Source organism: Hibiscus syriacus, unplaced genomic scaffold, assembly GCF_006381635.1.
Source record: "Hibiscus syriacus cultivar Baekdansim isolate YM2019G1 unplaced genomic scaffold, ASM638163v2 tig00110065_pilon, whole genome shotgun sequence".
Taxonomy (NCBI): domain Eukaryota; kingdom Viridiplantae; phylum Streptophyta; class Magnoliopsida; order Malvales; family Malvaceae; genus Hibiscus; species Hibiscus syriacus.
Window position 1 is genome coordinate 3689712 of NW_024062585.1, and position 18399 is coordinate 3708110.

General features: G+C 32.3%; 1 protein-coding gene and 1 pseudogene across 1 annotated transcript; both read left to right on the plus strand.

Annotated features, from left to right (window-relative positions):
- Nucleotides 1–11077: 11077 nt before the first annotated feature.
- LOC120214581 (tryptophan aminotransferase-related protein 4-like) lies at nt 11078–11673 on the plus strand. The gene is made up of 2 exons (XM_039212444.1): nt 11078–11334; nt 11427–11673. The coding sequence occupies exons 1-2, from the start codon at nt 11078–11080 to the stop codon at nt 11671–11673; spliced, it is 504 nt and encodes a 167-aa protein (XP_039068375.1).
- Nucleotides 11674–11728: 55 nt separating this feature from the next.
- On the plus strand, nt 11729–12959 carry LOC120214480 (annotated as a pseudogene).
- Nucleotides 12960–18399: the final 5440 nt, after the last annotated feature.

Sequence of the window (18399 nt, forward strand, 5' to 3'; positions counted from 1 at the left end):
TTGTAGATCTACGGACTTTGAGGCGTTTCCAGACAAAACGAAGCCCGGATTCGTATCCAGGAGTGGAAGGCGCGTCGAAAGGAGACACCTTTTTCTCCTCAGGCACCGACGGACGACGGACGCCGCTGGTTAACGGCGACCTAGGCGGTGAAGCTTCGCCGGATTCTGGGCTCAGCCGAAGCTGCTGAGAGAGCTCATTCTCTTCTCTCTCTTTTCTGGTTTTAAGGTAAGGAAGCAAATGGTGATAAATGAGAAAATTAAGCCTTGTGATAGGGTTTATAAGACAAACGTGAAACGACATCGTTTTAGCCTATCATACCCGCGTTTTTAAGCCTTAAAGGGGGTAATACCCTTTTTAGTCCCCCGATCTTTGTAATATGGCCATCTAATCATTTAATGGAGTTTTGATTTTCTGTTTTGGACACTCATTCATCCTTCGTTTATATCTTAGTCCGTGTTTTATTTATTAATTATTTTATTTATTTATTTTGGCTCATTTTAGTTGATATCTACTTTCATGACGTTTTTTACAATATCTAACCTTTCATTTTTTTACTTTTTTTACTAATCTTCTTTTTGGTTTATTTTGTTAGTATTTTAATTAATTATTTACTTTTATTATTATTATTATTATTATTTTTGATTTATTTAATATCTTTTTTATCATCTAACATTTTCTTTAACATTTTCAGTGGTCCTTTAAATCGCTCAAAGGTAAACAATTCGAATCGAGTATTTAAATTCTAATTTAATTTTTTTTTCGCATTCAAAGACAACCGATAAATTAATTGGTACCGAAAGGGCGGTTCAAGGGTGCTAATCCTTCCTTGACCGTAATCGACTCCCGAACTCGACATGTCTCTGGTGCAACGCAGATCAGGTAAGAAATAGGGTATCTGATCAACCCATTTGTTTTAAAATAAATGATCGGTGGCGACTCCTAACCCAATTCATTTTCAAGTCGAAGCCCAATTCCGGGCCCAACCGAAAGAAGGTCGCGACAATAATAATGATTAATTTTTTATAAAAATAAAAATGTGTAATATCATTAAAAATGAAAAACAATCCGTTAACATTCATTAAAAAATAAAAAAAATTGTTTATTATTTTTCAAAATTTTCTTATTTTTTAGAATATGTAAGGATTTCTATAGTTTTATAATTTTTAGTAATTTTTAAAATTAATTAAAATTAATTAAATTTTAAAATATATAATTTGAAACTTAGAAAATTTTAAAGGAATTTTGTTATATTTTTAGAATAATTTGGTATTTCTTATATTTTATTTTTTATAACATGTAATTATCTTCTGGCACAAAAGAACGTGGCCTTTTCTCAAACCAATTAAAACTAGAATGCTTAAGTAATGCACTTTCTTCAACTCCAAGCTATCAAAACATGAAACCAAATCTTCAAGGCTTCAATCAACAACCCTCCTTTTCTTTTAAAATGTTTCTCTTCAACCACCCATTTAGGTGCTTGAGACAATTAATATAAATCAAGATTACTAAATGTATTACAAAAATTACCTTGTTTTATTCATTATTAGTCTGTGTATATTGAGATGAAATTCACATTAACTTCCCTTACACCTAGAGATGTATACAATTACCAATTGCAAGTGAGGAAATTATGTGCGGTGGTATAAGTTAAGAGAGACATGTTAAAGGAACTTAAGAATTAACATCCATACTTTGATGGGAAAGAACACCAAGAATCTCAATGTCAAACAAGATCCTTAATTTGATTTATTCTTATCCTTAGCCAACAAAGAAAATGAAATTTATGAGCAACAACAAAAACTTGCAAGTCTTATTAAAAACAAATATTATTCATGACAACCATTAGAGACACTTAGTCCTCTAAAGATATTTTATTTATAATATTCAATTTTGTAAGGGGATTTGCAAGTTAGTTAGCTTAGTTGGAAAAGATTGAGAGAAACGAGACCAAGACTGATAAAATTCAAATTAATGGTCCAAAGTTTGAGAAAAAAAATGAGGTAATTAGAGAGATGTGTAAAGAAAGAGATAAAAAATAAGAAGAGTTTTGACTAATCATAACCAAACTCTCTCTTGAGGTGTTTTCTTCTTATATAATTTGTTCTATCCGTTGAGAGGAGCTCAATTGAACCAATCCACCTTTGACAAAGATTCCTTTTCATGAGCTTAATAATCATTCTTCATTTCACATTTTATATTCGAGAGAAAATAATTTTTTAAGAGTGGGCCGCCGCGGAGCTTGAAATTTTAAATTATAATGTCATAATTTTAAATTACAATATCGATGTTAGGTGTGCGTAAAATTTGACTTGACAAAAAATTGATCTCTTCAACTCAAATTAAATTCGAGTCGTAATTTTATAAATTTAGCTCGACACAATTTTTTTTAATTTCGAGCCGAGTTATAAAATAAAACTCGAATAACTAATTTTTTTTAATAATTAGTAGATTAATTTTTAAGTTTGAGTGGAATCCTTGGACTTTGTATAATATGTGTATATTACATATGACACAAATATGAAGAAAAAAAATATATGTATTGTACATGGTTATAGAATACCATTTAAATTGGAATCAAATAGTACCATAAGATTATAAATATCTATAACTAAATTAAACAAAAACTCAAATAACTCGACTCAAAAGAGTTTCAATAAAGTTTGAGATATAAAATAGGATTTTTCAACTTGAATAACTTGAAATTTTTTAATTCGACTAGATCGAATGCTCAACCCTGATTGACATATTACGAGAATTTTGAGTTTTAAATTTTTATTATTAAATTTTTATAATATATATTAAAAGTGGGTTAATTTCTTTTTTTTTAAATGGTTTCATTTTCTTTTATATATATATACATATATATTTATATAGAAAAATATTATTTAAAAAATTCTGTAGTGTCAAGTGACACCTCTCATAGCATACTGGCTCCGCCAGTGAGAATAGTATAATAATATGAGAATAGGATGGGTAAAATAATTAATTTTGGATAAAAAATTAAAGAATTTTTGAAGACCGAAACATGAATTTTTAGATGAGATTTTAATATTTTTGTGTCAAAATATCTTATTAGAAAATGATTGATTCTCACTCAACTTTTAAAGCATCTTGAAACGCTTCAACCAAACATCAAGAACATAAGAACTCAAGATACATTAGTCGAATTGTGGTGATTTTTTGGTTGTCATCTTAACCTTTCTAATTCATCAAGAAACGTTTTAATTAGAAATCAAGAATTTTAAGATACATCCATTTTAGTAAAGATGATATATTTTGAAAAATCTATATAAGTCCAATAAGAGATTTTTTTAAATAATTTTGAATTTTAATATTTTTATTGATTATTTATAATTAAATTAAATTAAATATAAGACTTTATATGTGTTTTTATATATCTTATGAATATATTTAATACTTATTTTTATTTTATTCAGTGATTCAACCAAGTCAGGATATATTTTATTTTATTAAGTTTCATAGTGTAATTCAAGTATGATTATAGAAAATTTGCATAATTTTTAGGTCTTAAGTACCCTAGAAATAGACACTTCTCATATGTAATTAACACAATTTAAAAATATCAAATATTCATTTTAAATGTCTCTTTGAGAGTTTTTTCTTTATTTTAAGATTTTTATCTTATTCTTATTTTGGAGTGGAGTATCCCATTGTTTTGTAGCAAACTGAGATGTTCTTCTTTACCATTTGGGTTACCAAGGCCATCTTAAGACAATCCAACGTGAGGGTATATTCCAAACATTAAAATAATTAATGTGAGATCTCAAAATTTCATCGACGATGTCATTGACCGACTTGTGATATAAAAATTAGAGTCATTACACATGTATTCAATATAGAAGCAAGTGAGGAGGGATGTCAAAAGAATAAGAATATATTAAGTATTTAAATCTAAAAATCGAGAGGGACAAAGACTTGTTTTGACTAATATTTAAATTAAAAGGGACTTAAAATATCATTATATCAAAAAGTTTGGGAGAGACTTCTAACCGTCCCTGTATTATAGTTTGTTCTTTTCAACCATTTTAATGTATATTTGCAGTATTTATGTTTTTGACTAAAAATATGAAATGAAGAGATTGTTGGTGCAACTATTGCTACTCAAGGTAAATGATCAGGAAGTGAACACTCCCTGTTTGTGAGAGAAGCTTTATAAATATGGAGGTTATATCGCTCAAGTAGATTTCGAGTTTGTGATCTTGTGTATGTAGAAAATTCTCACTGAAAGACTTACACACTAAAATCTGGTGTTTGACACGAATCGATCTAGGTTAATTAAGGCAAAGCCCTGAAGAACAAGATGTACAACAACAAAAAATTGAGTTGATAATATTTTCCAAATTATAAACATGTTTAAAGGATTTTTGAGATTTTATTTGATCCCAGCTCTCATGGATTCGATGTTGGAGATTTCAGTTTAGCTTATAGACTATTTCAGTATGATTAATATTTTCCCACCCAATTTCAAAGATTGTAGCTAAATCATCATAATAGTTTTATTGATTCTTTCGTTCAAGTTGAATGCAGGGACGAAATCAAAGATTCTAGTTTTGATGTAGATAAAGGTATTTAATTGAATCGGATAGTTCAACCATTTAGAAAGTTTTTTCTCTAAAATAAATTAATAATAATTAAAGAAAATTGTGAAAAATTCAGAAATAATCATAAAAGTTTTAAGAAAAATAAATAAAAAAGTATTTTTTTTGTTAAAACTTCAAATATAAAACTAAATACTGAATTTAATTGCGTGAACCAAACAACCTAAGTGGTTAAGAAATTATTATTATTTCTTGAGGTCTTAAGTTCAAGCAATCATGTAAGAATGAATGTACGAGCTTTTAATATCAAAAAGTTTAGTTTTTGAACAAATATTATCTTGTATTCATCCCAAATTAATAAAAAAGTATTAAATATATGGTTTTACAATTTTTTAATTTTAGTTTCCAATTTTTTCTCTTAATGAATCTCTAATTTTTCTATTCAAGTAATTGAACCAGCTGGTTAAATCTGATTTTTCAACAATGTTTAAAAGCATTATTAGGTATGTAAAATTAAAATAACTAATGGTAAATATCTATATACCATACCTAAAATTAAAATAACTAATGGTAGATATCTATATACCACTCTTGTCCAGCACCATGTTCTTGAATTTCTTTGCCTTTCTATTTTTGTAGTAAATTCGCTTTGCTCTATGATGTGAAGAGAAAATAGGGAATAAATGTACCGGACTTCGAACAAATAAAATAGTGTTTATGTTCGTTTGTTTATTTTTGAATGTATTTGTATTTGATTCATTTAGCGTTCGATTCATTTAGCTTCAATATGTTCATTTAAGCTACTTAGACTTCACAGTTTGATCTCCAAAGTTTACCGTGAATTCAATTCAGTCCATATGTTAACCAATATTTAAAATGCTAAAAAAGAACCATGTAAGTGAGCTTTTAAACAAGCTTATAAACAAGTTAATCAATGAGCTTTTTCATGAGCATAAGCGAACCAAACACACATTTGTTCGTGTTCATTTATTTATTAAATAAACATAATTTTTTTTAATACTTGTTTATTTAGCTTAATACATAAATGAACGTTATATGGACAATTCACAAATAGTTGATTGAATACTCTATTCATTTACACCCATAAGAAAGAGAAAGAAAGGAAAGATGGGGAAAGAACATTGAGCTAGTGTTAACCAGCCATTCAATTAGTTGGTGTTATTGATTCACTTCATTATAGCTGCATCTAACTGGCTGTATATATGTATCTATTGCAGCATTGATTCTGCAAAAGTCAATTAAAAATGGTCCTTATATATAAAAATAATAGAAGGTTATCCAGATTTACACGTATGGGAATAAAATTAATATATATTTGAAATTAATTCTAATATTCTTCTCTGCCTACATCTGTAGCTGACTACCATTTTACGCCCAAATTTATATGCATCATATATTTTAGTTTGAAAAGAAGATGAATTTCAAATTTCAAATTTTGAAAATTATGGGAATAAAATAAATGTGTGCAAATTAGGTAAAGGTTAATATTTTATTAAATGCATATGTTAAATCAATACAGATGATAGGGATTGAACTTAAATTCCTGTGAGTCATACACACAATATTAACATATGCTAAATCGAAAGTTCGTTGGCAATTTCATATTTAAAGTTATTTAAAATTCACCATCAAATAATTAAACAAACAAATGAGTTTGTAAACTAACCATAAATATATTTATCAAAATTCATGTTTTTAAACGTATATTAAAAAAAACAAAAAAGTAAAGGAAATATAGAATTGGGTACATAAGTTTTTTGTGATAGATGCCTATTTTTCTTTACCACTATTCAAAAACTAATTTTCTTTACCATTTTGCAAGCTTAAAATGTTATTTTCCTTCTTCTAACACTCTAATCTAATCCTACTAAAATAAGGAGAATTCGAGTATAACAAAAAAAATCACTATAGTGATCAATCATCCTTTTAAAGATAATTTAATATAATCATAATTATAAAATCAAGATAAATAAGTATGAGTTAAATTTACGAAATATAGTTGACAACACCCTCCTTGCTCAAGAACAGGTGAGAGGTTATGGAAGGAAAATTATATGTCCAAGACGTGCCTTGAAATTGACTTACACAAGGCTTTTGACACTCTACACTGGGGTTTCATTTCTGCTATGCTTTAGGCTCTACAACTTCCTAGTACTTTCATTGGTTGGATTGAAACCTGCTTTAAAGAAGCAAGATACTCCATCTCTTTCAATGGAAGCTTGATTGGCTTTTTCAAGGGTGCAAGGGGAATAAGACAAGGTGACCCTCTATCTCCTATCTTATTTGTTCTTGCAATAAATGTGCTCTCTACAATCCTTAACATGGCTGCTGCGAAAGGCTTGTTCGGATACCATCCTAAATGTAAGAAGATCGGCCTCACTCACCTTTCTTTTGTAGATGACCTACTTACCTTCTGTAAAGGAAATATTGAATTTGTTTTTGGAGTCATCAGTTTCTTCGACCAATTCTATGAAATGTCTAGGCTAAAACTTAATGCTGTCAAATGTGAACTTTATACTGCTGGAATCACTTTTATAAATCTTGAGCATATTTTACATTCCACGGGATTCAAACATGGCTGCTTGCCAGTGAGATACTTAGGGGTTCCTTTAGTCACAAGGAAACTCACTGAAAAGGACTCTGTGGTTCTTATTGAAAAGATCAAATCCAAGCTACATCACTGGTCGGGAAAGCACTTGAGCTATACTGGCAAATTAGAACTTATCAGAGTTGTCTTCTTTATTATTGCAAACTACTGGTGCAAACAATTAATTATGCCTCAAACTATTAATTATGCCTCAGACTATTATTAACAGGATTGAACAACTTTGCTCTAGATTTTTCTGGAAGGGTCTGATAAGGCCACCTCTGGAGCCAGAGTTAGCTAGAAGAAAATATGCCTAACGAAATCTAAAGGAGGACTCGACTTAAAAGATATTAAAACATGGAACAAAGCATGTATGATACAACTTATCAAGAACATCCTTGCGGGAGGGATCATTGTGGGTAGCTTGGATCAAAAGTTACGTTATTAAAGAGACAAACTTTCTGTTGGTGGAAGATATAGCAAATTCTAGCTGGTGTATCAGGCGCTTAAACTAAGGGCAATTGCAATCCCTGTTTTATCTGCAGGAGTGGACTCTGAGAGATGGGACTAGTATCGATTTTTGGAACAACGCATGGCTCGAGAATTTAAGACCTCTAATCGATTACTATAACGCCCATCAGGATTTTCCGATTAGAGGACATATGGTGAATACTATGATAGATGTACCAGAGAATGGGACTGGAATCGTTTACAGGATTGCCTCCTAGAGTTGGTTCATCATACGTTAATGGCCATACAACCGCCGCTAGCTAAAGGAGGAGCTGACATAGTGGGGTGGAAGGATTCTGAGAAGAGGAAATTCACTATAACTAGCGCATATAGGATGAGATCGGAGGAGACAAGGGATGAGCAGAATCGTCCATGGCGTCTATTGAAGGAGTATCGTGGGCTGTCGAGGGTTAAATCTCTCTTGTGGAAGATATTTCATGGCCGAATGCAATGGTGATCATATTGTGGTGCAATGGTGAAGGATGTCGAGCATATTTTCCGGGGTTGTCATCTGGCGAAAATAGCATACGAGGTGATCATAAAACCCAGTCTACTGCTGGCAAATATCTGGAATCCTAATCGTTATCCCATCGTCGAGGAATATTGGGATTTCATGTTTGGCTCAATGATTTGGTGTCTTTGGCAAAGGCGTAATATGTTAATTTCCGATTAGGAGTTCACGATTGGAGAAAGCATCATTGTTCAAAATCACCGACTTACGAAGGAAACAGTTAAAGCTTATCGGAAAAGGCTACAAAGCAAACCTGTTTTGGTGCAGTTAGCGAACCAGGTGATCAAGTGGGAAACGCCACTGAGTGGTTGGATAAAACTGAACACCGATGGTGCACGGCATCCTTCATCCGGAGTTGCAACGTGTGGTGGTGTAATTAGGGATGAACAAGCTATCTGACTAGCGGGGTTCTGACTAGCGGGGTTCATTCGGATTATTGGTCTTTGTTCGACTATAGAAGCGGAGCTCTGGGGAATCTATATGGGGCTGAGTTTGGCGTGGAAGATGAATTATGGAAGAGTTGTTATTGAATTGGATTGCAAAGAAGCCATCGCTGCTATCCAAGGCATTCCTCAACGTGAGGGGAGTTTCATCGATGATTCGGCATATACAGGACTTAATTCAGAGATAACGGCAACTGCATTTCCAGTTTGCTCCAAGGGAGTGTAATCGAGTTGCAGATAGATTAGCGCACCTTGCTCGGGATGGGAACCTGGATGATCGAGAGCTGCTTGAGCCACTGGTGGAGGTAACGAGCTTACTTTTGGAGGATGAGCAGGCAGCAGTGAACTGTTAAGCCTTTTTCATTAGTTTTCCCTGTAATTCAAATATATATATATTGGCTAGGTGCTTGAAGTTTATAACTTTTGGGGAAAAAATATTTAGTATATTTTCTTCAACAAATTTAAACATTTTTTTCAAAAGCTGTAGGGGTTTGAGCCTACAATATTTAGTATATTTTTATTAGTTTAAGGATACTAATAACTACTAGGAATCATTAATAATTTTTAATGCATGGAAGAAACAATTTTTAATGTGTTTCATGAATAATATGAAGTCATGTTTATCCAATTTTAGTTTTAAAAGTCATATTATTGTATCAAATCCATCCAAATAATAAACAATAAAATATGCATTGTAGATCAAATAAAAAAGGGTAAAGTACACAAATGGTCCCTCAACAATAGGATATTGTTTTATTAAGTTCATTGACTGTTAAAAGTTACAAAATGATCCTTCGATTATAGACTATTACTTTTTTAAGTCCATCGACTATTAAAAGTTACAAAATATTCTTAAATATTCATTATGTTCAAAACTCTTCATTTTTTGTTAAAAGATTGTTGATTGTCTAAGCTGGATGTTAATATGATGATTGGGATATGATAGTCGTTTAAGATTCTAGGATCAGATTTTATCCTATCACAGTCAACAGTTAATGTTCAGCTCAGAATATCATCAAATTTTTAACGGAAAAATACTAGTTCGGAACATAATGAATAATTGGGTGATCATTTTGTAACTTTTAACATTCAAGGGACTCAACAAAGCAACAATCTAAGTCAAAGGACCATTTTGTAAATTTTTAATAGTAGAGGGATTTAATAAAGTAGTACCCTATAGGGAGGCCATTTGTCTACTAAAAGAAATCAATAGATAATAAATTTCCTACGCGTTCGATGTACGAGTCAAAATCAGAAGACATTTTAACCCATACTTGATAACAATATAATCATTTCATCATTATAATTTACTTAAATTCTAATACATCGTTTTAAGAATTTATAAATGATTTTTAATATTGGGTCAGAATAATAAGTCTATGATCAATTTAAGCCAATCGACAATCACCTAGAATGATTTCTTTTAGACAACTTATTGCAATACATAAGTACGCAAGGATTGTTACAATATTGCAATACACGAGTTAATTTAATTGAATGATTATTTATTACTGTTTTGATAGGATAAGGATTAAGATTCGAAAATCATTAATAATATTATTTATTTTTTAAACAATTGTAATTTTTTTGATATCAGAATATATTATATTATGTTTGTAGTTTAAATATTAAGGTTATAAATAAAAATAAAATAAATTTATTGATAGAACCGATTAGATTGTAGTGATTATATACAGTTTATTTCTTTTGATTTAAAAGAAAAACTATAACTATGGAGGCCAATCGTGGTTCGATGCTAAAATTCTATGAAGAAGATATATAACATGAATTGGGGAGAATGTATGATAAAGTTATATAATTAATTATTAATATTTTTAAATAATTTCTAATTAGGAGGAGGGAAAAAATTACTCTAATTAAGCCTTGTACAACCAAATAAATTGTGGTATGTTTCAAATAAAATTAAAACAAAAATCAACTAATTAAAATAAAAAAATCTTACCAATAAACAAATATAAATAATTTTTACTTGTTCACATTGTACTAGAGTTAAAAAGAGTAATATAATTATATTATATTCAGCAAATTTTGCCGAGTGTTTGCGTGTTTGACTTTGATATACGCTACAATCCAGCTCGAGTTAGATTCCTGTAGTCATTGTTTAGTATTTTCCATGTCCCTTTTATTATATATTGCCTGTCAATGTACCTAATTGGGAAAATATAGAACAATAAATTCTCCAATTTCTACCACATGCATGCATGTTCTTAAAAAATGATTTATCTGGCCGCTTTCGGAAACATTTAAACCGCGTTTGAACGTCAATGGCCTCGTAGATTATACTGATAATATTAAACCAAAGTTAATTCGGTTTTCATTTTAAACGTGATCTTAATCACAAGTAGCAGTAATCCTCCTGTATAAAAGCAGCAAGTTTTCCTGCAAATCACACTCACAGAGCTAAAGGAGAAAAGAGATATGAAAATGGCTACCATTACGATTTTGCTAATCTGTTCCATCGTGCTTAATCTGTTGCTATTTGCTAGCATCTACTATCATGGCGGATGGGGGGGAAGCTGGACTGAAACTGCAGCTGCGCAAGCTAAGTTTGTGGCATCAATTTCATGTTCAGGACACGGGAGAACTTTCTTGGATGGATCAATCCTTGATGGAAAACCTGTTTGTGAGTGCAATGCTTGCTATGCAGGCCCTCACTGCTCTGTTTTGTTACCGGGATATAGGTAATCGATCGACCGCACCGCTCTTTTAGTTCAGTTGCGGATGATTAATGTGATTGACGTTGTATTGGTAAATCGTAACTCATTTGTTGCAGTGGAGATCCTATGTTCTTGGAGCCCTTCTGGGTGAATCATGCTGCTAGTAGCACCATCGTGGTTCCCGGATGGCATCGGATGAGCTACGAATTCAACAATGGCTCACTCCTCTTGAAACAACTCGAATCCGAAATCCGTAGACTTCATGCAGTTGTCAGAAACGCGGTGACCGATGGAAGATACATCGTAATCGGTGGCGGTGCTACTCAACTTCTTCATGCGGCCATGCATTCCCTCTCCGACTAACGATCGATTTTCACCGTCAAGAGTCGTCGCATCGAACCCATACTATCCGGTACAATCCACGCCCTCTCACTCTAATAAATTATTATGGCTCGGAATTGAATTGTCATAATCAGGTGATTTATGCTACAGTTTTACAGGGAGCAAACTGAGTTTTTCAACTCCAAGAATTACAAGTTCGAAGGAGATACATTACTGTACAACAACAAAAGCGTTTCTCGAGGGAATTTCATCGAGCTTGTGACTTCACCTAACAATCCGGATGGAAATTAAAGAAGGCAGTACTTCGAGGTCCATCGGTGAAGACAATCTACGATCTTGCATACTATTGGCCACATTATACACCAGTGCCAACTCCATCAGATGAAGATCTCATGATATTCACTCTCTCCAAACATACTGGCCATGGCGGAAGCAGATTTGGGTAACAATATTTTCCATTGTTTTCTTTCCTTAAAGCATTGATTTTGGTTTCCATGCTTAAGCATGCCCTTTGTTTCCATCAGATGGGCAATTATAAAAGACGAGGCTGTGTATCAAAGGATGCTTACATATGAGTCTAAGTTCCTATGGGGTTCCTCGAGAGACTCAGCTTCGAGTTCTGAAGCTGCTAAAAGTTGCCATTGAAAAACAAGGAAAGGAAATGTTTAACTTCGGATACAAAACAATGAAGAAATCGATGGATAAAGTTGCGCAGAACCATGTTAACGTCTAAGCAGTTTTCAATCCAGGAACTTGAGCCTCAAAACTGCTCTTTCGCACAGAAAGTTAGAGAACCGTCTCCAGGTAATTATTCACTCTCTTCATATCATAAGTCCTGGATTTAGACAACGAAAATTAGTTGTGATAACGATTATCTTGTGCTTTGATGTGCAGCTTTTGCATGGCTCAAGTGTGAAAGAGAGGAAGATCAAGATTGCAAAGCAGTGCTCAACTCAATCAATATAACTGGACGTCATGGTAGCTTGTTCGGTGCTAAAAGCAGATATGTACGGCTTAGCCTGATGAAAAGCGAAGATGACTTCGATTTGATGCTGAAAAGGATGAAAATGTTTGTTTCCCAGGAAAATAATGATGCTGGTGATTGAGAGATCGTGATCCGAATTTCATTTGCTCCGGTCCAAAATATTTATAGGACAGTAAAAATATTTTGAGACAAAAATGTAAATATATGAGTATCCATAGGAAATAGAGTTTTTGCATTAAAAATAGTATTTTAAATACTAGAGTCGAGTTAGAAGTTAAGGTTGAGTTGTGAATTAGTTTAAGGTCTAGTTAGAATCGGTTAAAAGTTGTTGGGTTAGTTATTGGTTAATCATCGAGTTATAAAAGCATCATTGTAATAGGGTTATTGTATTGAATTCATTTTTGACCAGTTAATAAACAAACCAAATTCATTCTTTCTAACAACCTAACCCTGGTTATCATGAATTGTTCCTCTTTAGGGACTCATTATCACAAAAATAAGGATATCATATTGTTATGCAAAATAACAATCCAAGATGAAATCTAACTTGAGAAAATAAAATAAAATAGAAACTTCTTGAAGACAAGATAAAAATATATAGAAATTAAAATATCCTTTTATTTTGATCTTTTGATCGAAAACAGATGCGGCTTGTCGCTACATAATTTCTTTAAGACATATTTTCGGCCACTCCTTTAGTGCTCAATTTCGTTGGTCGTTTGTCTCCCAAGATACAACAACTAGATCAGTTACAGTACCACAATTGCAGAGATCACGAATTATCTTTGCCTTCATCTATCACCGAAAAACTAGTGGAAGAAAATAGGATTTTTCTTTCAAGTTCTTGACTTCTAATATATCAAAACTTGTTCTGAATTGTCACTTGTAAAACTTGTGTTTAACCTAGCAGATTAACTTAGTATTTATAAGGGATTTTCAGGAGAGATTTACTTCCAATAGATATCTTTAATATCCAAATTTAAATAAATAATAATATATTTTCATTTGAAAAAAATGAAAAGATAGACGCATTTTACTATTCAAACTTAAATAGATATTATTTTAATTTAAAATATTCAAAAGCATCTATTTATCTTTAATATTCAAAGTTAAATAGATAATAAACACCTTTTAATTTGACATATTCAAAACATAATTATCATACTAATATTCAAATTAAAAATATCTTTTAATTTGTAATAGTTAAAAGGAAATGAATTTAATTTAAATATTAATTCCTTCAATGAAATTCACTCTTTTTCCAACAACACTCGCATGAATGAAATTGATGATATTTTGACACGATGTCGTGATAGACTTTACTATCGATAGTTGTATAGGATAGGTAGATGTCTTCCTTTGAACATTCCCTTGTGAAAGTATATTTACTTTAGTGGCTAAACAGTAGATATGATGTCCTTGAATTAAACTGTCTTTTATGTAAAAGATGATATACTTCACACAACTACTCTTCTGATAAGAATTTCATTTCTAATGGGTATGTCCTTAAAGTCATGAACACCGTCTGGTTCTACAAGAGTTTGAAAGAACTATGCCTAATAGTCTCCTTGAAGCTTCTCTACTTCACTCTCACAAGGTGACTTATGTTAGTTGTCTTACCGCAACACACAATGGTCATTAAAAGCTTTTATTAGTCTATACCACTTTGATCATTATTTATATCATATGAACAAACTTGGAATGAGAGACCCCCATAGTGGCCATACACGATTTATGCAATTAGGTTGTCCCTTTAAACCTATATCTTGGGATCTGCAGTCAACAAGGTAGGGTTTTCCTTTACATAATACCTTTAAATTTCATGGGCTTTTGTCCAATTCCTTTAGATAATTTCTCAACATGATATCAATATAACCTTTTGGTTAGAGAATCCGCAATTACATACTTTGATATTACAAAATTAACAGAGATAATTGAAGACACCAGATTTTGTCCTGCCAACCGAGGAGTCTTCATATAACCAAAAAAGAAGAGTTGGATTAGGACTTAAATACTAGTCTAAAATAGAGTTGGATTAGGACTCAAATACTAGTCTAAAATAGGGTTTTTTAGTACTATAAATAAGCCTTGTAATTACCACACCAGGGGACACGATTATCATACGGGATTACGCACACACAAAAAATACCCAAAGCAAATATGCAATAAGCCCCAAAGATTCGCTTGTAATTTTCAACAGAGAAATAAAAGAGGTATTTTTACCTATATTTTCGATTCTCGCTTGCATGTGGCTTGTTTCACTTCTTCTGTTCCGTTTTTACTTTGAAAGGGCCGATGAACACAAGGGAACCGAGATCTTTTCTCTTAGATCTACGCTTCCCCGAGGCTTATTTTGAAAAACTGGTTTGATTTTCAGTTAAAGGAGGGGAATAGCTTTTTAAAAATCTATATTAGTCCCTTTATTTATTATGGATTTTTATTATTTTTATTATTCATGTTATCATACGTATATATATTTTAAATTATTTTCATTTGATTTTTTACTATATTTTATTATTATTATATATATATATATATATATATATATATATATATATATATAATATTTTACTTATAAGTCTATTATTACTATATATATTGTAATTATCTTTATCTAGTTATATGTATTTTTTATATTTTAATAGTTTATTTATATACCTATTATTAATATATATATTCTTAATTATTTTTATTGATTATTTCTTTATTTACGTAATATATCTTCTAACTTTATATATATATATATATATATATATATATATATTATTTTTATTATTTTCATTTTTTTATTCATTATTATAATATTTTTAAAAAATCTTGTGTCTTTATCATTATTATTATTAAACATTATATTATATACTACTAACTTAGAGGGCCCATTTTTTTGTTTTATTTCTAACTAAAGTCTCTCCCACTTTCCTCTTTTTGTCTTATTTCTGACTAAAGCCCCCCACTTTCGGTGAAATGAGAGGGTATCTTTTCTATTTTTAAATATTTGTTGTATATATATATATAGCTTATTTATTGTATTAATACTTTGATATATATATATATATATATATATATATATATATATTATCCTTTTCAAATATTACTATATATAATTATTAATTTACTATTTTTTCCTTATCTTATTTATTTATTTTATTTTATTTATTTTTTTCCTTTTATTTTATTCTCTTTATCTTATTTATTTTCTTTACCTTGTTTATCTAACACATTTCTCGATTTTTTAAGGATATTTTCAAATCAATCTAAGGTAAGTAATCATGATCAAATTTTACCTTTTTATTTAAAATTACAATTTTCTTAATTTAAGACAACTGAAAATTATGTGGTACCGAAAGGGCGGTTCAAGGGTGCTAATCCTTCCTTGACCGTAACCGACTCCCAAACTCGACACGTTTCTGGTACAACGCAGATCAGGTAAAATGGTGTCCGACCCACCTAAATTCGTTTTAAAGTGGTCGGCGGTGACTCCAATCCACATTTTCCTAAGTCGAAGCCCAATTCCAGGGCCCAACCGAAAGACGGTTACGACAGCTTGGCGACTCCGCTGGGGACAAATAAGCGAGTCAGACTAAGGTAATTCCCAGTTGTCTTTTTAATGAAAAGGGTAAGTTTAAATTTTAAGGTAACATTTCGATCCTTATTGCTTACTTTTGGTTATATTTTTCCGAGTAAATAGTTGACTGACCGTTTTCTAATGATTACAGCTTCCAGAACTTTTTTTTCATCTAAAGGCTCTATACCCGAACTCCGAACCCGTTTTAAGTGGGGGGTGAAAGCGACACATTCATGTGAATTTATTCACCGCATATGCCTAGCAAGTAGCCTTCGTGATTCATATACCTTGTGTCTTCGTGTGAATTTATTCTCCACATAGACATAAGGGAATGTGTCCTCTCGAGTTTAACTTAGTCCACACAAACCTGTGATGGGTTTATAACTAAGGGTCTGGCAAGCCCAAGGAGGCACTGACAAGGAAAACTTGGGTACCGTTTTTTAGAACCTAAACCGAAGACTATAGAGAATTAGAGCCTACCCCGAAACCACATTCCAAAACCTAGGATATTTTTTCATATCTTTTTGTTTTTTTTCTTTCGTCATTTTTATTTATTTATTTATTTTTATTTTACTAACCTTTTTTACCTTTGTGTTTGTTTTTTAGCATTTGCATCATAACAAGAGGCTATTGATCCTTAAAAAGCGTTTATTACATACAAAATAATTTGAATTAATGGACAAAGGTGTTGTAATACAAGAGACTAAGAACCCCGAGGTACGCTATGGTTTAAGAAGACTCAGAAGGAAAAGGGAGATAGTCTTCAAGGAAACTATGTGTCAGAGCTGGTTAACTACGCCTCTATCAGCCTAAAACAAAACATTGTGCAAGAACTTCGAGACATTTAGGACAGTTGGAAGAATGATCGGAAATAGAAATTCAATCAGCGGTATGGTGACATTGCACTTTTGCTTCATGTTAAGACCAATGAGCCCTTAATCAGAGCATTAGTTTAATTCTGGAACCCGGGATACAGTTGCTTCACCTTTAACTTAGAGGACATGGTGCCCACCATTGAAGAGCATACTACATTACTGCACTGCGAAAGCATTAGACTAGAGAGGGCATATATCAAACACATCAAGAGTCAGTCTTTCAAGAACGGACTGGCCAAGATTGCAGGAGTTGATGAAAAGTGGGTGACTGATCGATTCTGACACAAAGGTAGCGGGGAAAGAATCGAATAGATCCACATAAAGTAACTAATGAAGAACCACCCTGATGAATGGAATACTATAAATCTTTTTGCATTGGGTCTGTACGGTTTGATTATCTTTCCGAAGACCTTGGGGTGCATCGACGAAACCATGGTGGAACTATTTGAACAACTTCCAAGGCGAGTCAACCCAGCACCAACCATCTTAGCTGAGACCTTTCGTTCTCTTAATCATTGCATAATAACTGGTGGAGGAAGGTTCATTGGGTGTGTTCAGCTCCTTCAAGTCTGGATTCACAGCCACTTCTGGAAGACTAACGGGGTTGCTTACAGCCTATTTAGCACCACCTATTCACCTTTGGGAGAGTTCATCACTATGAAATGGCATGAAGGTTCTATAAAGGAAAAATGGATGAAGGTCTTCACGTATCTTCAGGACCGGGATATTGCCTGGAGAGCCCCCTGGTTGTTCCTCAGTGATGCTCTTTTTCGATGTGGGGACTCTGACACCATGACCTTACTTGGAATTTGGGGTGCAGTTGGGTATGCTCTATTGTTAACACTTAGACAGTATGGGGCACGTCAGTTTGTCCCAGCAACTTGCGGACTAGCTAGGGCAGAGTTTGGGTATCATGGTGACAGCTATAAGAAGATGATCAAAGAAGCAGCCGATTCATGAAAGAAAGTATTCCGGATGGATGTTGTATCTGCCAGAAACATGCTTACTCCAGATTATGTGGAGTGGAGAAGATTGAGGAAAAATGACAATATTTCGGTGCCAGACTGTAAGGACACCCAGACCATGGAAGAACATCTCAGGCCTGTCCCTTCTGAAATCGAGATAGCTAAGATAGAGTTTGAAGCTGTGAATAATGAACTGAGGCAGAAGATAAAGGAACTTGAAGCTGAGCGCTATCAGTGGAAGCTAGATGCCGACTCTCAGAAAGATCGAGCATACCAACTAGAAAGAGAACATAAAAGAGTTCATTTTGAGCTTGAAGACTTGAGAAAGGGGTATCAAGATACAGTCAAGGATAACTC